The sequence below is a fragment of the Amphiprion ocellaris genome, chromosome 20 (assembly GCF_022539595.1).
Source record: "Amphiprion ocellaris isolate individual 3 ecotype Okinawa chromosome 20, ASM2253959v1, whole genome shotgun sequence".
In the NCBI taxonomy this organism is placed as follows: domain Eukaryota; kingdom Metazoa; phylum Chordata; class Actinopteri; family Pomacentridae; genus Amphiprion; species Amphiprion ocellaris.
This window is the reverse complement of record NC_072785.1, coordinates 15,676,044-15,700,581: the sequence shown is the minus strand read 5'-3', so window position 1 is coordinate 15,700,581 and position 24,538 is coordinate 15,676,044. Positions and strand designations below refer to the sequence as shown.

Below are 24,538 nucleotides of genomic sequence, written 5' to 3'. Positions count from 1 at the left end.
CTGCATGCCACTTTAATGTCTACAGAGAGCCGTCCAGATGTTCCCAACGTTACCTGTCAAGGTGAGCCGAGCTATTTAGAGCTGCTTAGGCTTGGGAATTTTCCCCGCCGCCTCCAGTTATTGGAAAGCTTTCACTGCCTCTTGCCTTCACTCGAGTCAGATATGTAAAGTTGGCCCATTATCCTAAATAGCAGCTATTCAGCAACGACTTTCAATCAAAGTGTGCCGCGTAGGAGAGCAGCTGCACGATTAAGCAACAAGTCACCCAAGACCATAAAACTTTGTACTTGATAGAGCATCTTAGCTTTTTTCTGTTGAATTTAGAACGAGATGTGTCCTGATTGAAAAAGAATTTAAACGTGTAATAAGTTCTGCTTTCACATAGCAATAAATCTTACTTTCCGTGGCATTTTGGGAAACACTGTTTTGTATTTTCTGGCCAAAGAACAGAAGATTGATGCCACTCTCCTGTGTGGCATGTTAAATATGAAGCTCCAGGCAGGATGTGGTTACTTACTTCGTTTGATTGTCTCTGTGGGAAATTCTTTTTCACTGTGGCTCTCATCACCTTTAGACGTGTCATCATCTAGAAATGGCAGCTATTCATAAGGTACAACACAATGCCGCACAACAATGGCAGGCAGAACAACAAGAAAACAAAATATGTGGTACCAAAGCGAGCCTTTCTTCACCTCAGGGTTCTGTATACCTGCACCTAAAGGGCAGCACAGTGAAATGACAATGGAGTGGGTGTGTGATGTTTGACGCTATGGTGTTTGCAATACGTGTGATGGCCTTAGAATTGTGCTCTGAGAGGTTGGGTGTGAGGAAACCTATTATCTTGGCAGCATTGTTGGTTATGTGGGAGAGTTTGGCCCAGTTTGTGACAGAGATCACGTTGAAGAAACAGGTGAGCGGTGGAGCAGGATGGGCTGAACAGGACTGGGAATTGTTGAATTTGTTGGGTTTCTTTCCGCAGTGCTGTAAGTTTTTCACCTTATTTTTAAAATTTGCCAGGTAAATTAGTAATGCTAATCTTATTTCTCTATTGAAAAGCACTTTCAGTTTGTTTTTTAAGGTGCCATGTAAAGGACGATGGCTTGATTTGACTTTGGAGAGAGTTAGAGCCCTTTGGGGTTTGCAGATGACACCTTTTTTTAACCTTTTTTGTAACAAACTGACTTAAAAAAACAGACACAAACAGCTTGCCACGATCCATTTAAAGCTAAAACTGAAGAATGAATTTGTATCTCATTTGTTTAGTTTAAACAAAAGCATAAATGTCAAGTTGGAGTTCTGCAGGATGAACTTTGAGGTGCTTAAAACTTAAATTTTATCTTAACTTCATATCTATCTATATTTTTCTCTCCGTTAGAAATTCAATAAACATATTTCCGTAAATGACTATTCTTTGAAACAACGTAGAAGATCCTGTTACTTGCCAAGCCGGAATCTGAAGATGTAGCATTATCTGAGCTAAAGCAGTAACATTTAAACTTAATAGCTGATCACAGATGTGTTTACTTTCCTTTTCTTTATTCTGACGTGACTCAGCGTATCTCATTTGTTTTTATTAACGATCACCTTTACAGGATTCTTTGAATTAAATCGCCTTGTAATGCTGCTATGCTGACAACACCTATATTCTCTCATTCTCGGTGTGTTTGTTGACAGACTGCCGTACATAATAACACTTGTCTGAATGGGTTTGCTGCTGTTTGGTGAGGGATCATGTGTTACAATGAGCCAGACTGAAATGAAACAATGGCCGTGCAGTGTGTTCTGACAGGGCGATGTGTTACAGCGCAGCACAGGTCCGCAGAGCCTGAGAACGGAGCAACAAAAGGCAGAAATGTCAGCGAACAAAGAAGGCAAATGCAACAGGAAGCATAACCAGTGGGAATTAATCAGCTTGACTTGGTAATTTAGGGTGAGCCATGAATACGTGTATGTATGTTGGTTTCATGCACTCATGGGGGCTCCAGGCGCTCGGCTCCATATGTCATGTTGAAGTGAGACGTGCACAATCCGGGCAGACTGGAGTCCATTATTGAGTCTGATTCAGAGTATTGGAAAAACATAGTTGTTGAGATAAATTTTCAACATGGTACACAGACACCGCGGAGCACTGAGTTGGAGGTAATCTCCTGCTGGCTCCATAAAACGCTCTCAATTGACAGCAGGCCTTGTGGTAGCAGACAAATCGCCTGGCTTATAGCAATGTGCTGAAAGAGAATGCCAGCGCTGTGTATCCTTGCCAAGATGGATATGCAGACAGCAAACTCCAGGCTGTCTAGGCGTGGCTCCCTCGCTCACAGCAAACACTGGATCAGTTTGAGTTTGGTGCCTGAGCTGGACTTGACATTGCCTTGTTTGTTTTCTTCTTTGCTCGATGTTAACGGAGCGTCTACTTCTCACCTGCCAGTGCAGGAGGTTGCCAGTGTTTGGCCTCTTTGGCAATATTTACCCTCAGAGAGAAGCAAGTTTATAAAACTGCAGAGATTTACTTTCTGCCGGTTAATCTGTGCGTGCCATTTTTCATATTACATGATAGTAGTCATGATTTCCCACCTGAGTAGTAAGTTGTGAATTAAAGCCATTAGTCCACAAGTAGTGGCACATCTGTGGTATTAATTTAGTGATTTAAATATATATTATTTAGCAAAAGAATCCTATTAGCATTTTAAAGCACATCTTGAAGTTTCACAATAGAAAAAATTAATGGCAAAACATGAAAAATCATCCGTCAAAATTTGCTAAAATGTTGTTATGCTCGCTTGAGGTGTTTTTTTTCTAGTAAGAGTTAATACACATATGTAGAGATCGAAACCTTTTCTCAATTAGTCCTGGGCTAGCAAACATTTAAATCAGATGACTGATCAGCTGCTTCTTTTTCTCCACAGCATGATGGCCCATGAATGAATGATTACAGCTCAGTTTTTTTTTAGCATTCAGCAAACAGCTGGTTTTGTGTCCAGCTTCTCCTTCCCTCTTTATTAGACTCATGTGTAACGGATCCTATACCGTGACCTCCTGACAGCACTATGCTGTCTAGTTTTTCGCTCCAAAGCAGTCATTGGAATCAGGCCTAGTATTTATAAAAAATGTGGCATTTCAAAACTTGGCTACAGATTCACTTGACAGTTAAATTGAAACACTGCCACTGTGCTACAATTCTTAAAAAATACAACACAAAACCTCAGCCAATAATGAGACTTTAAAATATCAATATTACAAACTAATGAGCGAAGTGAGCCAAAGCATCTTCAGCAGTTATCACAGGAACTATAGAGCCTGCCTTTATGCTGCCCTTAGTTTGGCCTTTATTGTTCTCTTGTCCAAAAACAGACCTAGCTGCTGCTTCAGTGGTCTGATAGACAATCAGAAAGCCTGTTAAGTGTTTACCCTCCCTGCCCATTTCTTTGCCTGCCATCATAACATGTGTTTTGGAGCTGGACCAACCACTGGATCTTACAGTTATTCTGGCAAAACCCCTGAGTTTACATTATATCTTCTTAAGGGTTGTACTTTACACTTTGAATTTGCTGCCTGACATGAGAAGAAGCCGTCTAATTTGTCACAAATACATTACAACAATTCTCTTTTTGCATTTTACGGTTTGACTCGAAGCACAGTGTCTAAAACACCTTCATCGTTGAGTCTCCACTATTCCTATCTAATGACCACAGGAATCAGTTTAGTTAAGGATCATGTCTATCTCTGACTGACTGTTTTCGCTTTCTGGGAAGATTTATTTTCCATCTGAACAACCAAACAATTAAAGCTTTTTTGACTAAGATTCCCCTCATTAAGTAATATTTATTCAACTATTAAGGGAAGCCATAGTAGCCCTGTGAGCCACTGCTATTTTTTTGAGAGCAGCTTGAACTTATATTGTTGCACAATCGACTCATTCAGCGATACATGTGGGATCCAAATGGATCTAAACGTAGAGAAAGAAACTATTTTATACTCAGCTGTCTGCCTTTTAGCAATGATATTTTTCTCTCTACCCTTTCTGTAACCACTTTAGATTTCCTGACAGTTCTGTTTTTGTCCGTTACAACTGGGTGCAATTTGATATTTCTCTCCATTCATTCCCAGAGGAGCCTGTTAATGACCAACAGTAGTAAACTGTGGTTGTGGTATCGCAGCTGCTGTGTAAGTGCACCAGCGTGCTTTCATGTCATATTTCTCTATATGTGTCTCGGTGACAGTATGCACGCATCTCCCTGCAATTCTATTTGTGTTTGTGTAGTAGCAGATGGATTGTGATGGCTTGCGTTGTGATTGGTAGATGGGTTGCGTTAACTCATCTTACTGGACTCCCCAGCTGTGCTTTGGGCTATTTTTTATTGTCAGGAGCTCATTCAGATACGTATATAGTGCTCCATAAATCCCGGCGCGGTGTGAAAACGCCAGTCAAAGTTCACGCCGCTCATGTTCATTTCATGCTTGAGTGTCCAGCTCGGTGAGTGTGTGTATTGATGATGTGTGTGTAAGTACCAGAGAAAAAAAGAAAGAGATGAAGCACATTCAGAGTCCCTCCATCCTTTCCACTTTGCCGCAGAACTCATCCATCTTTCTGATCTTAACTGCTACCAATTTATGATTGCATTATTACAGCCAGTGTTTTATCCCCTTTCCACCACACAGGCCTGGTGGTGGTCTGGTTAATGGAGAAGGTGACCGGCCACTGCCATTACTCTGGTACTTACTGGGCTTAGCTTTAGGAGGAGTATGATGGGAGCACAAGGTTTCTGTAGCTTTTACTTTAGCCCTGCTCTGTGTTTTTACCAACTACTGGTTTGTAGACAAAAGAAGCCAGAAGCCAGAAGTGGAAGCTGCATTTTTCTTTCGTTATTAAATGACTTGACTTGCCAAATTGTCTGCTGACATTTGAAAGAAAATGACATAGCCCTGCATTCTGCGAAATGGCAGGAAAGTTGCTGTTATTCCCATGGAAAACTGTGTGTCGCTGAATTTCTCGACAGGCGGAACACTGAAAAGGTCAACCGGAGCAGTATGGATTTTCATAATGGATTTTCACCAGAAAAAGTCAATCAGGGTACAGTAGCTATGCTGTTTGTCTATGATGGGCAGGTGAAGGCTTTTTCCTCAGACTGGCACATGTTTGAGTGTCTTTCGAAGCCACTATGGCTGCAATAAAATGCGCTGCTTGAACCAACAACATTGTAAGAAAGGCATGTATTGTCATAACTGATCCTTTAAAACCTTTTTTGTTTCTGTTTTTGTCTCTCTTTGAGGATTTTTCCAGAGAAAAAACACAAGAATGACAAAAAAAGATGCGTTTTATACAAAAATCAATACTTTTAAAGCCGATTAAGGTGTTACATTCTGGCAGTGCAATAAGAAAATTCATCCTCATAATATAGTGAAAAACTCTGAGAAAAAGCACCATGAGGATAATTAGATTTATTCTCAGATCAACGGATATTTACTGTTTTGTGCCATCCTGAGCTTATCATTACTCCCACTAGATGCTCGCGGAGTAAAACCTTCCCCTGCCTCCCTCCCATGAACCGACTCCCATTAATAGATCCGTCCTTTATGCTTCCCCTCTTGTTACTGCCGCTCTATTTTATGATGTCACTCTCTTTGCTGAAGAGCTCAGGGCTGTTTTATCTCCTTCACGTGTGTCAGGCACTTAAACTTAAACCTCTCTGTTTACGAGTCCCAAACTGCCTCTCCATCCTCTGCATTTGCTGCTCAGTATCAGCTGAGCATCACCTATAAAAGCCGAGCCATCCTCGCTTGTTCTGGGAACTCTGTGCCGGGCCTCATGGAGCGGACCCCCAGCTAAGTGCGGGACTCCCAGCTGAGTGTGAGAACAAGCTTCCGACACAGCATCTGTGGACTAGTGTGCATGCACAAGTTTATCCTAGCTTTGGCTCTTTGTTGTGTTCTCAGTTAAACTTTTTATGAGATGTTGACAGCAGCCTCTCCCTCTTATTTCTTCTACGTGGCCTAATTTTGTGTGGTTAGATTTCGCTTTCATATGCTGCTGCTTTCAGTTGGTATTTTGTTCCTACACGCATCTTTCTCAAATTGTCATCATAAATGTGGTATGTTTCGGGTACTCGGGCTGTTTGGCAACGTTTCACCCCTGGTGCTTCTCTTTCAAATCTAAACCAGAGTTTCTAGTTGTTGTTTACTGCTCTAAATGTATGCATCAAACAAAAACATTGCTGGAATGCCTTTGAACAAGTCTGTGCAACGCGGAAATGCAGTTCCACCTCCGATACCCAGTGACAAGGAGGGAAGCTCTCGGGGAGCACACCTGTGCTCGTGGCCTTGGTGGATTCCTGCAAAGCTTCCTGCAACTCAGCAGCTCAAAGGAGATAAAACGTAGAAATCAGGGTCATTCTTATGTCCACTCCAAGTCCTGACAGCCAGCAGGCCGATTATGTTGTCAAATACAAGTGTGTGGTTTTATTTAAACATTATTTTTCAAGTTGTGCCAGCTTTAAAAAACAGTCCTGTAAAACAATGGTGAAAATCTGGCAGCAAGTGAATCAGAAAAAATATATTTAAAAATTGTGGAATAACGTGACAACCACAAACCATGTTTTTAAAAAAAAGTTAAAATAGTGGCAAATATTTGTAAAATAACAACATTTTTGCTGATTTGACTTCAGCAAAACTGTGTAAGTTCTTTTACAGTGTGTAACAATAACATGTTGTAAAAGAACAAATTAGTGTTTTTAAAAACACAGATTTGGATGTGGGCATTAGTTATCATTTTTTTCTACAGTCACCAAGTTAATAAATGCATTTTCCTGTGATTTTACTAGATACTAACAATAGTTAAACAAAATTACAGTTTAAAACATTTGATTTGATTTGCCATTTTCTAAATTTTAATATACATAAGTTCTTCAAAATAATTGCAAAACATCTGTAAAATAACAATTATTTTTGCTGTTTTAATTACAGTAAAAAAGTGTAATTTCACTCAAGCATTCTAAACTACCAATTTACCATTATAAAAAATACACACATTATTTACAGTATTAGACAGTTTTTTTAAATGAATACCCCTTTTCCTATGATTTTAACTCTATTATCTCTAATTTAATAAAATGGGGAAAATCTATGGAATAATAGCAAATTGTTCCAAAAAGTACAGTTTATAAAAAAAAAAAAAAAAAAAAAAAAAAAAAAAAAAAAAATATATATATATATATATATATATATATATATATATATATATATATATATATATATATATATATATATATATATATATATATATATATATACACATTTTTTTTTTATATACAGTTTCCAGTGGGAAGCCATTCATACAATGCAATGCTGCACAGAAATAATCCATCGACATCTTAAATCAGTCTCTTGCTCTATATTTCTTTCAGGTTCCAGCTTTAGCTTGAACTCGTGCATAAACAAACCCTCTTCCCTCCTTTTTTCCTTTTCACGTGCTGCCTCTGACCCCTCTGACCAGGAGCCCGTTAATGCTTTTTTGCACACATGCACTCAGTATTTTGGTCCTCCTTTCATTGTGAACAGTCCTCCACCGACATGTATTCACCGCCATCACACGGTCATTACCACATCCACGTAGCGAGACCTTGCCTCCCCTCCTCCCTGCTCTGTCCGTCCACTGACCCCTCGGCGTCCCCTCGTCCCACGCTGGGCGTTTATGTCTTCATCTCTTTGTGAGCGAGGAGCTGTTTTGGCTGCAGCCTCCAATGGAGAGGTGAAACCGGGGCACACTTGAACTCCCACAGAAGCGGTCACTGGAGACCACATTTGAACTGAATTTGACCTGTCAGACTCTACCTGATGCGTGTGTGTTTCCATCCCTTTTATCCATTTTCCCTGTCTCCTGAACACACTGAAAAGTTTCCATTCACACAACATCAGTTTTTTGGTTCCCACACTAGATTGCGGTTTGGAAAGTGTTTCTTGCTTGTTGTTAAGTTACAGAGGGTGCTGTAAAAGCCCTACAGTAGCCATTGAAAGTCATGGCGGTGCTATAGGGATGGAGGGTTCGAGGCTCCTGAAGCCTCTGAACAGTGCTTAATTAGCTCATAAACAAAGGCTAGTGGGGGATCAGAAAGGGCAATCAAAGTGTCCCGTCCCTTTGAGCTTCTCTCACCGCCAACAAAGCCTCCTCTAATGGCCCCATCACTCCACTTGTTGTGTCTCACTGCGGTGTGCTTCCTGACAACATAAAAGGCACACATTCCAAAAAGAGCCTTGGACAAGAGACGCTAACCATCCACACCTCCTTCTGCTTTCAAAGCTCCCCTCCTGACGCCGGTGCCACTCCCCATCCCACCCTTCCACTGCCTGCCAGATATTGACGTTGCTCCTCGGCTCACCTCCTCAGTGTACTTTTGGTTCCCCGTGGCGACCAGCGCCGCTTTCATCTTTCCTCTTTCAGGCCTGTGTCCGTGACTTTGGTGGTCTGTTTTATTGCGTTCCTTTGTGCGACGCTGTGCTGGCACGCTGCTGGGAGCCTGTGAGGAAGCAGAGGAGACCGTGCCAGGCTCTGGAAAGGTTATTCAAGCTTGTCATGAAGACAGGTGTGTATGTGATTTGTGCGTCGGAGTGCTTGCATGTGCGTCACGGTGGCCTGGTGTCCGTGTTTGTACTAGACCGTGAGCGTGTTATTTTTTGCATGTTTGGCCACGAGGCCCTCTAAAGAAAACAGACATCCACTGCCACACGAGGACAGCGCGGCAGCAGGTCGGAGGCAATCTCTTCTTGTTTGTGCGAGTATGTTATCATCTCCTGTTTCCTGTCAAAACAGGAAACGCCAGGGGCGAAAATGGAGGCTAGGAAAGTGCTGCCTTGATGTGTGTTGGCTGGAGGTCCACTTCTGGCTGACAGTGACCCTCCCGGCCAGGAAAAACAGACCCGTTCTGGGCGTAACCCGCAGTGGGATACTTCATGGTGTTATTTTTATCACTTTCACAAAGCACAGCAAGGGATGCTTTTCCCAGCTGTTGACACAGGTCTGGGTCATTTTTGTCTCCAAAACAGAACAGCAGAGGAGAGAGGGAGACGTCCCATCTGGTCCTGTCCCTTTGGCTGGCAGCCTCGCATGATTGTAGTCACTGTTTAGGAAGGGAAATCCTTTTTGGCATTTTGTTAATCATGAAAGCGAGACACTCCTTTTCTTTGGATGATCCCTAGACCTCAATCACAATACCTTTTCCGTCAGGCTGGAGTTGTCAAGCCATTTTATCCATCCATCACATGTATTTGTTAAGTCTTTACAATAGGATGGTATCCACACACACACACACACACACACACACACACACACACACACACACACAAGCTACTAAATGCTCTTTCATGGGTTGCAACTGTGAGTGCATTCCAGACACTAGAGTCAGCTATCAGTGCTGTTCAGGCGGAGGATTATTGCTGATGGCATGGCAGGTAAAAGCTCCAGCGTCTGTGGTGATAGGGCTAAATGAGAAGGCACGGACAGGCGCACCGCACAAACAGCTGATTAGGGAGTCGACTAATTATTGACTGGTGAAAAATGATAACCACCTCCTGTTCTGCGCCGCTCATTGAGTCACTGTGTAAAACTGAGAGTTGCTCCTGTGGAATTCCAAGAGTTTGAAGGCAGAGCTAAGTTTAGCTCTTTATGGGGTCCCGAAAAAAACGAAAAAGCTTCTTGGACAAGAATGCTATTGTTGCACTGGCCAGATTGCACCAAGCAGACTTCTCTGTTTTTCGTTTTCACAGCAATTCGTGCGGACATTGAGGCCCGAGTGTCCACAGCTATTATCTGTGTTATACAAGAAGCTGTAAAAGCGCTTCAGAAGCCAAGTGTGACCTTAGTGAAACTGAGGTTCATGTGTTTTGATGAGCAACTGACACATGAGACCAGGCAGGTAAACATCAGCAATAGCTCCTCCAGCACGTAGCATCTGGATCGGCAGGAGCTGTCTGCTGCTTTCTCCGTGACCCAGATTAAGACGTGGCGTGTGCTTGCTGGCTGAGGTCGATGTCATCAGCAGGGAGGTCGGAGTTCATTTGTCTTTCTCGACAGACCTTAAGGTGGTGTTCCAGCGCTGTGGCAGAAGGCCACACCGACGCTGACCTCCGTGACTCACGCAATTAGTTACCCCTTGACCCCTCGGTCTCACAATCAAACCCTGATCCTGGCCAGGGCATGCTTCTGCATCTCCAAACCCACTTTACATACCACTGTGTGTGCATTTGTAGCTCAAAAAGGCTCTGATGTCACATTTGATTCAGTCTTACATGATGTAATAGCTCTGAAGTCCTACTTCACAAAAAGCAATCGGAGCCATGCATAAAAAATCACACCCTGAACTTAATGATAGATCCCAAAGACCCATTAGTCTATATCTGTCTGCTTCAGCTCCTCCTTGAATGACTAATGTGTTTCACTCCATGACTAACTGCGTGCTCTTAAATACAGTGAAAGCGCATCACTCAAGGCTTATGGAGACAGACAGACTCAGATGAATGCCATCGTGCCCTTGAGCCCATCCCATCGCAAACTCAATCTCTCTATTTTCACTTTGTTTGACATCTTCTGTCCTTGCCTCGGCTCTGAACATGAAATTCAGCGGCGAATCCGCTGCTTCCCGTCTGTTTCTCTCAGGATCTGTGTGTTTCTCCATCAAGCTGAATTCCTCAACTCTCAACGAGATCTGCAGCGTTGTGACGTTTCATAGGAGGAGGCAGAAAGCCCCTAAAGAATGTGAAGAGCACCATTCCAAGACGAAAACTCAGATTTCAGCGAAGCTGCCAACAATTCAAAGGCTATCCATTCTTTTCTCGATGTAAAATGACAGCAGCAATGTCCTTGTCCGCCTACGTTGGCATCCCTGACATGAGAATGGAGACAGTTTTGTAACTTATTTCCTGCTGTGTGATTGGTTGTGCAGAGAAAAGGCTGGATTGGCTGTCACACACATTCTTAGACGATGTTTTGTTCAACCTCTAAGTCATACAGGAGCTTGATATGTTCTGTAACAGGAATGCGTTTCATTTAACTTCATTGCAAGTTCGAATATCATAGAATACAGCTAAACATGCGTTTTCCATATATATTAAGAAAATGTAAAAGTGGAAAAAAGACAAATAAAAAAATAAAAAGCTGCCTTTAAGCCCAACCAGTCCTCTGGAGCTCATTTGAATACTAAGTGAAACTGTTGGAGTAGCTTTGTGTTGTAGGCCACAAGGCTATTTGCAGGATGCTATTGTTCCGGAAAGACAAAGTGGTAAATGTGCATGTGAAAAAATTTTGATAAGCTAAGCATTTTTCGAGGATAGTGAATGAAAATCCTTCAGACTCAATAAGTGGATTAGTGTGCGCCGTTCTCCACCGAGATAGTTCAGCCTACTTCCTTATCTCGCTCAGATTCAACTGAATGTGTCTAGACATCTCAATTAGCAGGAAGAGAGGAAAAAAAACAAAAACAGATACTGGTTAGCGCTTATCTTAGTGTGTTTTTCTATATCACCAGCCCTCAATGTCGAGTTCTCATAAACAGACAACAGTTTCCCTTTAATGCAGCCCTTCCTGGCTGAAAGCCCAGGGCTGATGTTTAAATTTCTATTATTAGTAATGATTGTGTTCTCTGAGAAGTCATTGGCATGGTAATGACATCTTTCATGATAAATTAGTATTCCCCCCTCCTCTCCTCTCTCTCTGCCATACCTACACTGTTCTGTTGCACCAGCCCGATTCCGCTTCTCACAACTCTGCCGCTCCATTGTTCCGCCGACACGCAGCAGCTTTGTGAGACACAAAACGTGTCACTCTCTGAGATAATGCTCTGCAGACTGAGAGCGGACGGGATGGGGATGCTCACCTTGGCTCGGGATTTGTGCTTTAGCATGCAGATAAAGGAGCCGAAATGTGGGTCTGACCTTTCGGCTCGCTCTACAATCCTCCCCACACCTTTGCAGCGTTAGCCTGTTGCTCACACATCCGTGCCGGCACACGGGTCGATAAGTGAAAATGGAGATATCTGCCAAATGGGGAAAAAAAAAACAAAAACGTGGCATGCTCAACAATAACCACTTACCGAGCCTCATTATACTGGATCTACAGAGTCTATCCAAGTGGGGAGAGAGACAGAGAGGGAGTGGGAGGGAGACTCGGAAACACTCAGCAACAGAAAACTTGAATATTTATTCATATGGCAGCTTGCCAGCATAATTACTGCACCTTTCATTCTGAGGGAAAAGTGGACAGAATAGTTGTTCCACATTTCACCTTGTCACCGCTGTCATAGCACTTTATTTTCATGACTAGGAGCATGTAAAGCTTTGCGTTTTCTCACGAGTGACATTCCATTAAGTGCATATGGACCTTGGAGATCCTTATGCAACACCATGTGTTCTTTCATTGTGCTGCTTTGCATGAAAAACTATTTAAATGTTGATCTGAAAATGATTAATTCTAATCATGTTGTTGATGTGCAGACAGTTTTTTTTTTCCCACCATCATGGGATCTGGAGGATGTTGATGAAGTACTGTATGCAATTACTTCTGTTTGAGCATGAGTAACCCCCTTTGCATTTTTCTCTTATAATTAACCACTCACATGCACACGCCATCTTTGGCTGTTCGCGGCTGTCGCCCTCCGTGCGGCTCGGGGAGTCTCACGATGGAGATCAGATGCCACAAGCTTTTAGCAGGAGTTTGTTTTTCTGCTCTAAAATAAACTGCAGGGAAAATGGGAGCACTCGCAGTCAGAACCTAAAATGATCTCCTGTGGAACAAACTGCAGCTCTCTCGGTGTGACAGCTCAGACAGAGGAGGAGCAGGTGGCTGTCATCACCGCACACTGACTGAAAAACACAAGTGAAGTAGCAGTTTGGACTGTTGGAAAAGAACTATTGTATCAGGCTCATGTGTGCTGTGCTGAGAGTTTTAAAGTAGGTACTTGGACAAAAATAGATCTCTCAACAAGCTCCAGTGGATAGCTGGGATTACTTTGGCAATTTCACACTGCACACCGCTGAGGAAAAGCAAATTCAGACCTGAAATGCTCTGTTTTCGCTTTTCAATGCATGCGATTGTATTTCATTAATGAGTCTGTTTTTAAAGGAAAAAATACCAAATATTAATCTCCTTTTTCCACCACCTCTGCGCTCCGTGAATGTGCCAGACGATTTTAACCCTCCCCTCCTCTAACCTCCCTCCCCTCACCCCAACCTTTTTTTTCTTCCTCCCCTTCTGTCCTTGCTTTCACCTGCAGTTTACAGCAACACCTGGCTCCTGCCTCTCCAGCTTGCCTGTTGAATTTTTCATTATGTACTCATTTTGGTTTGGTTTCCACAGGCGAGCCTGTTTGGGGAGGAAAAAGAAGGGGGAGAGAAACTACCCTGAGAGCGTCTGTGAGCCAAAAATCAGCCATTTTAATTAGAAGTGCACAATCGTTGGTGCAAGTATACATACACAACACAATTCACCGTGTCTCTGGTGAGGACAGCATAGCAAGCAGCTCTGCTGTACTGCCAGCAATGGGCAGGGAAGTGGAAAACATTTGAAGAGGAGAAAAAATAGTTTCATCTGTCTAGCTTATCAAGACAGTTTGAGCGTTACACTTTCCACAAATGAGAAAACTTTGGATGGATAGTTCATGTTCTGTCTGTGCAAAGCACTGTTTCATCTCTCAAATCAATTTCTCATGCATTGAAGAATGATCATTCACCGCCAGATGTCTAAGAAAGACATCTTTTTGGCACGTGTTAAAGTCTCCACTGCTGGTGAATCCTGAACCTCCCAAGGCTCTGACCTCGGCCAAAGCTGATGAAAGCTTGACTGATCTCGGGCTGAAGACAGTGAAGGCTGCCTTGCGTCCACAGAGTGGAGAGAGAGAGATGTTGTGAAGGGGGCAGAGAGAGAATGAAGTCTGTCCAAACAGTCTGAAAGGGGCTTGTTTTCTTTTTGTGCATGAGTGAACAGGAAAAGGTAATTAACTGGCCAAGTGGCGAAAGGCTGGAGTGATGGATGGGTGTGGTGGAAAGCCACGCAAGGGGCAGCAAACATACACACATCTTTCATCCAATTTCTGCTTCTTAGGTGGTTTAGTGAACCTTTTATGTAATTACACTTTTAGAAAAGCATGTATGTGGCTTTAATTCTGCTGTCAGTAAGAGGAGCTACCAGCACTCACACACTGATAAATGGGCCGACCATATGGGGCAGCGACACGTCATTATAGGAGGTCATTAATGTTTGCAGGGTGGATTGGTAAACAGTCATGAGAGATTACATCTGATTCCACCTATGTTGAACCAGAAGTCAACAGCATTCATGGCCATTTTATTTAGAATTAATTATACACCGTGACATCTGCTTTTACGGAGGAGCTGTAGGCTGCAGTTTGCTGTACAGTGCGCTGCATTACAGTGCAAGCAAAAACAAAGCAACATGTCACACCAGACGTTATCAAGATATCCACAAAAAGGTCACCAATGTATTGTGTAGAAAATCCCATTTGAGCGGCAGATTCTCTCCACCCTGTAATCCTTCATCAAAGGATTTGTCGCTGTGATGTTGTGGACAGGTGGTGCTATCGTGTGTTGAAAGTGTCACTTAAGGGGAAGAGCTTATTTGCATTTTCTGTCAGCAGTTCACTGACTGTTTAAAGGGAGGAAAAGACTAAGTCACACAGGGCAGACAGATTGACATCAGTCTCAGTGAGCTCCTCTTGAACAGATGCCTGACACTGGGAGTTTTGGCTGTTCGTTTGAGGGAAGACTGATGCAAAACTCTCCTAAAGAAGGTAATCTGTTTGATCTGGGTAATTGTGTTAATTTAATATGCTGTTAGGCAGTTTGTCGGCAAGATAGTTGCAGAATTAGCGTTTTGCAAAATCAGAGTTGAGTGTGCTTTTGAACACAAGTAACATCAAAATTTCAGTAGTGTTTTTGGTGCCTCACCTTTATTTAAGCACACGTTCTTCTTGCAATTTATAGAAATTGCTCACTTTAAAATACTTGAAATCACAGGAGAGTCAGAGACCGTGAGGAGCAGTGAGACCACAGCCTCTAAAAGGCAGCAGCAGTAGAATCAATTTTGCAACCGTATCCCTCGCAAAAGCTTAAGCTCAGATAATGGGATAAGAGTCTAAATGTAGCCACACTTAGACAAAGGGGGAATTTCACATTAGAAATGCAGGAGATGCAGCCGAGATATTTCATCATTATTTGATGGAATCTTATTGTGCTCGGATTAAAAAAAAAAGAAAAAAAGAAACCCAAAGAATGACAGAAAAATGAAGCAGAGTTTTTTTTTTTTCATGGAGACACAGAGGATGAGCAAACTCATCTCTGCAGTATGTGTGTGTGCTTTTTGTCTGAGGGACTATTATCAGCCAGGTAATGACAGTGTACTTGTGTTGCTGGAGATACTGTTGCCTTGTTTGGGGAAAGTCTTATTACAGGTTTGTTTAATCCTGTCAAGTCAGCAGACAGGGACAGACATCTGTTTGATGTGATTTGTTGAACCGTCCCATTTTGTGTTCTACCGAAGGCGTTCCCACAGAGTTAAATAGCTTGCTCGTGTGACATCCTGAGTCATTGTCTTCTCTGCCTCCGAGCAGGCAGTGGTTAAATTTAATGGTCTGTATCCCAGATTTGCTGCGGCACTAAAAGCTCTACCTGATATCTAATCAGTCACAGGCCTTCCAGCCCCTCCGCTCCTCTGGGCGATCCGAGCAGAGTGGGCCGGTTTGGAGAGCAGGTCAGGGATGTGGAGGTGGTGGGATAGTTGAGAAAGAGCAGGGGGCAGAGAGAGATTACACCGCTGGATGTGTTGCTTTTATCCTGGGAATGTAATCTGCCTTAATGCCCTGTGCTCACTTGGGGCAAGGCCAGCAGCTGTGCTCGTTTTTCTCCGACTTGGCTGTCAGACTGAACCAGGCTACCTGTGGGAAAGGAGGCCTGCTGGAAGCTCTCGTGCTCTCCCTGAGATCTGAACCGGGCTCCTGCGGTTTATTGGGGGCCAATCTCTGCGAGACTTATGGAGGAGGTGTGTGGTTAGGGTCAACACTGTCTCAGGCCATGTAAACAGAGATGGTCTCTGCCACGTCCTCGCAGGGAAGCAGAGGAAGGGAAAGTCAAGAGTTGAAAGGGCCTTAGATTTGGCAGCTGCTGTGTGGTCTTGATTTTACAAGAAATGCAGGCAGTGGGAAGTATTTAAGAATTGTGATCTGTAAACAGGACTGGTGCTGGTGAGAGGACAGATATAAAGCAGCATGGTGTGATACTGACTCGTTTTGAGGAATGTTTCCATGCAGGTAGAATAATAAAATGGAAACCTGAAGGGGGAAGGAAGGAAATCAAGGAGGACTGAGCACATTAGTCCTAAAGTCAACTTTCAGGATTTATCCTGGCTTGTGTTTCAGTTTAATGATCTCATAAGAAATAGTGAATTCCTTATTGCCAGCTCAGGACTGATTCCAGACAAATTGCACTGTGATTGATATTAGAAATATCAAAGTTAAATCACAAACGGCAGAGTGCCACAGAGCGGTGGTAACCCTATAACAGTTCAGATATGAACTGACAAGCTGCTGACGACAGTACGTCAAAACTTTTCGCTTTATTTTTCTCATCACGGATGCACGTTGATACAATTTAACTTCATTTCTATTTCCTGACTCTGCTGCTGAGGGACGTAGGGAGCTTTTATGCCTGAGAAATGTCTGTCGGGCTCAACTGGAATAGAAAATATGGTTTCCCAGAGTATTTTACTTTCAATGGAGCGTGCCTAAAAGTGTCTTGGCTAGTGAGGGGCCTCATGCATTTCAAATCACTGTGACCTTCCCTTGATTTCGGTCGTTTTGCTGTGTCTGGCCTGGCGCCCCACATCAGACGCTGAATGTGGTAACAGTTATATGGTAGTTTTGCTTTGTCTGGTTAGAGAGAAGGTGCACAAAGTAGACAAAGTAAATAAGGTGTGATTTAAGGAAAAAAAAATACATGTGGGACTTTGCTTGGTTCTGTTTACACCCAAAGGAGGCATAGGAGAGAAGTTGTGCTCATCTCTTCTCCTCCCATACCCTCAGTAGTAGTAGTAGTTACGGCTGAGTTTGTTTCCATCAGCCTCTGGCCATGGTCTGTCTGTGATGACACTCCGTCAACCCACAGAGACAGTCGGCTGGGCAGCTCTCACTCCTGCTGTCCTGGTTTTCATCACACTTACTGTGAGGGACAAAGAAAAACTCTAACGGCTGTGAAGGGTTCATTCCACAGGCAGGGTTTCCTCTCTCCAGTGTGATCCTCCTTTCCATAATAAGGCCATAGCATCTGACTACATTTGTCCCCAGAGTTTAATAAAGATCAGTGCTGACAGGTAGTAAACCAACACAACCACCCACAAGCCTCGAGGCAAAGGGCCACAGCCCCGGCCTACCTCCTCCCACTTCTCCCTCTCTCTGTCCTCTCATACTCACTTGTACACTTTAGTTCCCTCCATGGATAAACCTCAGCTTGAAACCGAAACCATCTCCCACTTGAACAATTACTGAGGAGTCAGAGCCCTGAAGTAGCTCCATGCTTCTCCGCCAACGGAAACATTTTGAATGTTTGGATTGTGTTGATGCCGTGCATTACATACTTCTCTGAAACAGTGCCACTCTTCACACCCACTTGCACCTGTCAGTGATAGATCAAATGGATAATAAAAGAAACAATATGGCTACAGGGATGGGTGCACTCATGCATTGCTCGTTTCACCACTTTATGCTCATCCACAAGCTCTCAAGCAGTTAGCATGAACGCTATAGCACAGACACACAGGTAAGCTGTTTAAGGTTGCAACTACTCTGTGACTTTTCAGCTGGTTTTTATTGTGTTTACTTGAGATGTTTTTTAAATTCGTACCTACGCTGATGTGTGAGTTATGTATCAATCTTGAAGCCTCTTATATAAATATGGACTCAGCGGCCTTCAGTTTCATCACATCCATATCATTCCCTTCCACATCCCCGGCACCATCATCATCCTCATCATCGGTGCCATCATCCTCTTAAGCCCTGTGGCCCTGACCCTTCATTCACTCCACCGGGCATAAAGCTTACAGATAGCTTTACAGGAGAAGCCCGCTCTCTAACCTCCACAATCCTAACTGAATAGCAGATGGGCTCAGCTTTGTGTGTCCTTTTATTAGCTCCCCTAAATCAACACCTAACAATGCATGGAGAGAGCGAGAGAGAGAGAGAGAGAGGAATTGATTTCTTCCATCTACCAGTGCCCCGAGGTGGGTAAGGAGTGGTCCGAGGGTAAAGGGTGAAGAGGTGGAGTTGCCTGGTTATGACTTTGCTTCAATTTCCTGTCTGGGAAGGCATTTACATGAAGCCAGACTAGACGGTGAAAACAGCCCCAGCTCTGTTTCGCATTTCACTCCAATTTGTCATAGACTGTTTCATCTTATTTCCTGTCATAAATATCCTGTATGAGCGTTGCAGTAGAGATTGTTCACGTGTCAGGATCAAGCAGCATAACATATCATTTCTGAAAGCTTTAGCATATTTCCACTGTAAGCTTCTTACATTTAAATCCTTGCTTGGATGTACTGTAGCATCAACATTCACTTAGCGTACTTTATCAACCATTAGAAAGCCCATCAGGGTTCTCGATCACAGGGAGATTTATAGGGTTTTCTATATCCTGACTGTATTCCTTAGTTGTGCTGCCCATGACTGCCCATGTGTAAAACAAGTAGCCACTTTAGTAAGTCATTAACCAGAACCCCTCAGCTAACATGAGGTCAGAGCAGACAGTCCCACGCGTGATTGTCCTTTAAGTAAAGTGATGGTATGGGGATTGTGCTTATCCGCAAGTAGTAATAATATCACTTTCTGGCTTTTTTTTTTGAGATTAAGGGGAAATGTAAGGCTGAAATGTGAGGCTGCGTATTTATACTATCAGTGCTGTGGGTGTTGGCAAAGGAAGGTAATCTAAAAGTCTGTGTATTGAGCTGCTTTCAGATGGTGGAGATTTAGAGTCCCTGGGCCTGCCTCTCTGGTCTCATGGCCTGTCGGGTTAGCTGTATTAAGTGGCACTGCATTAGAGCAGTGGATTGTTGTTTCCCCGCTGCTTCACTCCTCCTGATCACCTCCGAGGTTCCACGGAGCAAAGGTCTCATAAACATTTATGTACGGGCTGTGAGCTCCTGTCTTAGTCCATGACTCCACTGGGCAGAAGCCCACAGTGCCCCTTTATGCCTCTTAAGAGACCGTCTTGTCTCTGTGTGTTTGTGTGTGAGTGTTTGTTTCCCTAAAGCAGACAGAAAGTTATGATTTGAATGGCGCAGCGCTCTGTATGCCTCTGGCTTCCTGGAGGAGTTAGTTATTTTCACGTTCGGAGGCTTATCATATGTTTTCACAGCGGGACACTTATCGTATGTAAATTTTATAGCTGTGGATGTCCCCTCAGCTGTTGTTTTTCTTTTGTCATTCCTCCCAAGCAGAGATGGACAACCCCAGGGCACCTTCTTAGAGACGAAGCAAAAGGACAAAACTCTACTGGAAACCAACTCTAAATGCAGTAATAGGCTACAATCTGCCTGACCCTCCCTTGTTCTTTCTAAAGTTTCACAAAATAAATAAAAGCCGCATCTCACTTGCTCTTTTTTTGCGGGGAATGTCTCTGTGGGATCCTCTGCTAATCCGTGCAAGCTTTATGTCCAAGATGTCTCCCCTCATCTGGTTTGTTTGGTCTCAGATCCCCAGCAGACACTGTGAAATGACGCCTAGTGAACCTGATCAGTGGTCTAAAGTTGCATCTCAAACAAACAGCTGGATAAAGAGAAAGTGGTTAAAGCAAAGGGTGAGGTCTCTGGGGGGCAGTTAGAGACCACACTGCTAGCAGATCACTGACACGCCTGGAAAATGGGAACAACATACAGGAAATTCTTGCAAAACAACAGATTTGGTTCAGATGTTACTTGCATAGTGTCTGAGTTTGGCATATTGTGCATGTGAATTAAAACACTTTCCTTCTGTCTGTTTTCTCTGCAGGACCCCGGATATGCAACCTTCCTGTTTGAGCAGCTTCAAACACCCGGGAACCATGAACCCGGCTGCTGTCAGGTTTGCTCCACGCCTCTTCACCAACTGAGGCAGGAGGCTTTGCAGACACTCCATGCTCCTGTCGTCACCTTCAGCTCAGACATGGCAGCTCTGCCCACGACATCCTTTATACCGCAGCCTTCTAGATTCACCATGTCCTCCTCCAGTGTCCATGCGAAACAGCTGTCAAAAAGCCAGTCTGCTACCCGCTCTGTGCTGCCGTTAGGGGAGAGACACAGAGTACCAGGCTGGTCCCAGAGCTCCTCCGCCTCTTCAGGGCCCAAGACCAGCGTCCAGGTGACCGTGGCAGGAGGGCAGCTCACTGGATCTCTGAGTACCGTCACCATCCAGGCGCAGCAGTACCTCGAGGGCATGTGGAGCATCTCCAGGGTCAACAACTTCCTCCCCCAGCCTAAACCGGTATGTGTCCATTTTCAATTTTGTTTCATCAAACTGCAGTTTTAATGTAGAAAGAAGCCTTGAAATAATGGAATGAGTTTAAATTCTCAGCAGTAATGTAGTGAACAATACTTGATAATGTAAAAGTTTGATTTCTTAAAAGCTCTTTTGATGTTTTTTGGCATCATATGATCACTAAATGCATGGAAATTAGACCTGAAGAAGTATTTTTTATGGATTTATAGGTAATCCATAATGACAGTGTGATAACACAATTTCTAATCAACTTAAATAATCCAAAATTAACTGTAAAAAGCTTGAGTAAGTGTTGTCTTCTTCAGTTTATCAACACCATGCAGTCATGCTCGTCAGGTCAAGTCTTGTTAATACAAATGTTACATTTCAGACCTTTAGACGAGATGAAGCCCTGGAGAGAATCTGTGAGTGAGAACTCTGCAGGAGCGCTGACCTCTCATTCCTCAGTAGTCAAGGAGCCTGAGTGAGGTCAGAGGTCATCTCAGCACTAATCTGCTGACCTCCTCCTCAAGGGCGTTTCAAATGACCACCGCACAGCTTCACCATATAACTCCTCCCTAATGCTGGCTCAGGCATTAGTCTGGATCTTGTTGGATGGATGAAGGATTTGGAAAGGTCCTGAATTTTGCCCTTAGTGTCATGGGAGCTGCTGTACTTTTGTTATGACTTATGTTGATTTATTTTCAACAGTTTGATAAAAGGGTTCAGTTATCAGCCTGAGTGATTTTTGGATCTGATATTAAGCATTTTTAAAATTTGTTCTATACTAATGAACAGTGGCATTTCAGCAAAATGTAGCAATGTAGTTTCATTTTTTTCTGTAAATGTATATCGGTTTTAAAACCAGGTTAGTCTTCTTCGTCACTAATAGTTGGTATCGCCCATGAAAGAAAACATATCGTTCGACTCCTCGTTTTACAGTAAAGTTATAACTCTTGACAGGGATGCGTTGCATCTCAGAATGTATTTCTGGCTCCTGATATGAAGGTGTCTTTTTTTACTGAGGGACATCTGGTCTTCGACATGAGTGACAAACCTCTGTGATATTCTACACCAGACAGACTCCGTGTAAAGATCAGTCAGCATGTGTTAACATAATCTAGCCTGTGCATTTTAATGCTTCCCATCAGATTCATAAACTGCACATGCTGCCATTTGGGTTTTAGCTGTGTTGATAACTGCAATGTGTTGCAGGTCTTGGCAGTGTTACTCCTTCTTCCTGCTTGAAAAATTGAAGACAGCTTTTCACTCCTCCCTTTAATGTCAACAAGTGCCTGGAGATATAGTTTATGGGAGGCTATCAGAAGCTTTTAACTGCATGTATGCAATCTAGGGCAAATCAAACGGCCTGGCACAGAAGGGAGAGGCTGACTTGTGCTCTCCATCTATGTGTCTAAAAGCAATTAGTGGCCCTTGGAGCTGGGACGAGTTGCTCAGTGCCTGTAGTGGAGGCTGGGGCGCTTGTCGGACAGAGAGAAATGTCCCTTCAGGACATTAAGTTACAAACGCAGCAGAAACAGTGTTATTTTCTCAAGCTTGTTTCTTTCATTAAATCCGAATCCTTCAGAATGACAAAACCCACACACGCTCGTGAGGATTGGAAGTTGCACAGCTCTGAAAGGCATGAGCTTTAATTCATAATCCCCTCTCCGTTTCTATGTGGGGAAAGCGTGCAGTGTTGTTCAGAGGAAGAAGCAGAGATGGACTGTGTGTGTGTCAACCAGAGAGCCTGGGGCGCTCCCACACACAGCCCATTACAGAGCACCTTGACTCTCCCATTTGGGAAAAGCCTCTGTCTAACATCCGGAATCATAATGTTTCTGGTTGTTTGCTGAATTGAAACTATCTGGCTCCATCTTTAAATTGGCTGACACTGGTTCATATGAGTGAAGCTGCCTAGACTTGGGCAAACAGTCTGCTGCGGGGCTAGAACTTGCTGCTTCAACTTCACGGTATCTCAGGTAGGTCCTGGTGTTACTGGCTGTTTGAACGAAGAGTTTCAAGCAGATGAGCTAATCTAGAAAATCACATTATAAGCAATGCCACGCTTCTATTCAAAACAAGAAAATGATTGACCCAAATTTGGGATTCACCCTTTGCTACATTAAATCCACAAGCACATGTGCACTAATCTACAAAGACTAAGTGTTCTTGACTCATGAGGGTTTCCGTTATTGGCCTGCTGGTTTCCATGGCCTGCTCCACTGCCACCAATTTGAAGCCCAGCAGATGATCTTGGCTGCTGCCGCCTCGGTGCAGCTGGGCTCCCGTGGCAACATGCCACCGAGAGCAACGATGACAAGAGAAGAAAACGATACAGGAAGGAAAGGAAAGGAAAATGAACTCTGTTGCCAAATTGGGAAACAATTGAAAAATGTGTGCAGTTGAATTGTGGTGTTTACTTAAAGACATATTTCTCTCAAGAGAGCTAAACATGATGGTGTTTAGTGTTAGCTCCTCTCTCATGTGCTAGGAGTCCCATATTGTTAGTCGATTCTCACCTCAGCTGGTTTCTGTTGGTTACAGGGGCCAACCAAGCACGACAGCCAGATTAACACAAGGCCTATTTCACCTCAGCAGTAATCGTCTGTTGACTGCTGGGATCAAGGGTCACAGGGGAGTCCTGGTAGTCTTGGGAGAGAATATGGTCTCCTGATAAGATGCTGGCCTATACCCTGCTCACTTCAGGCCTCAGAGGAAGCACTCTGCCAAACCCCTTTCACTCTTTCGATTCTTCACTTTTTCCATTACGTTTAAATCTCTCTCGGTTTGTCTCTTTCACCTCCTCCCTTTCTGCTTTTTCTTTCCAGTGGAAAACCAAGGCAAAGAGATCAGGGAGGGCTGGGGGTTAAAGGGTGGAAGGGCAGCTCATTACTGACTTTTGGTGCCAAACAGCCGAGCACACATGGCTCCACTGACACAGCCTAATTACCTGACCGGGGGATAGATTGTACTTTTCAGCCAGAATCAGGGCCAGTCCAGGTCCAAGGCTACAGAGAGCAGCTTGGCTGTGAAGCTTTAGTCCCCAGTCCTAATACTGAGGGGAATACCCTTTGATAGGCACTGTGATGAGCTCAAGTGTGTGTGTGTGTGTGTGTGTGTGTCTGTGTGTGTGTGTGTGTGTGTGTCTGTGGACCTACATGTGTGATGTGAGTCTATAGTTTTTCCCTTTCAAGCCCACACCCCAGCCCCACCTGTGACCAGCTGTCCCTGTATGCTCCTTAAATTCGCTGCCACTTGATTTTGAAACCGGCACTAAATCAACTCAATCAGCGGTGGATTTGATGAGCTATACACATCAGCTTCCTGTACGGCTGCGTGTGAAGTGCTCTAGTCTTTCGTGCCAAAGTGTAATGGGTCTACTTCTCTGGTATGCACCGAGTTCCTAACCTGTCACCGACACCAGCATGGTGTGAGGCTTTCTGCTCCCGCGGCTGTGTGGGGATCTGTATTTGGCTCATTTCAGTTTGCAGCCAGTTTTTCCGTCGTGTGCTTCTCAAGTCATAACTTCACACATCGCGGCGTATTATCAGACTTACCCTCCATGATGAAGTCTCAAGAGAGCAAAGGCAGATCTTTAAAACAAGGCTGCGATTCTTAACCCTGATAACAAGCTGAAAAGAGAGAATTGGGAAAGTGGGAATTCCTGCGGAGCATGCACCGCTAGGCTGCTGTTTGACAAATGGCCAGTGGAGCTTTTGTGGGGAAAGATAATGCAGCCGTGCTCTAATATAGCAACACATTGCGCTCCATGTAAAGCTAACAGTGGCGGGACTCCACGGAGCGAGAGCCAAGCCTCTCATGTGAATGTGAGAATGTAAGTATGTCCTCACATCCTGATGTATAGCATTCACATGTCAGGTCTGGCATATAAATAGTGCAGCTGTCAGTCTGTGTTGACAAATGGCAGATAGTGGAAGGCCACACACTTTATAAAAAAGATTGTAAAGGATGTTATTTTAGTTGCCAAACATGAATCTAGGGCAAACACCAAGGTGGTAAATATGCAGAGGGCCTGAACTGTG

At 43.7% G+C, this 24,538-nt stretch overlaps 1 protein-coding gene across 3 annotated transcripts in view; it reads left to right on the top strand.

The window, feature by feature from the left end:
- Nucleotides 1-24,538, top strand: part of kif26ab (kinesin family member 26Ab) — a 69,999-nt gene that overhangs the window by 9,575 nt on the left and 35,886 nt on the right. For 2 of the 3 annotated variants that reach the window (XM_035955351.2, XM_023285938.3), the window contains exon 3: nucleotides 20,028-20,498. In XM_035955351.2, coding sequence (XP_035811244.2) covers nucleotides 20,028-20,498 — 471 coding nt within the window. Of the gene's footprint in view, nucleotides 1-968; nucleotides 984-20,027; nucleotides 20,499-24,538 lie in introns of those variants that run through there. The other variant, XM_035955352.2, reaches the window with a different exon arrangement.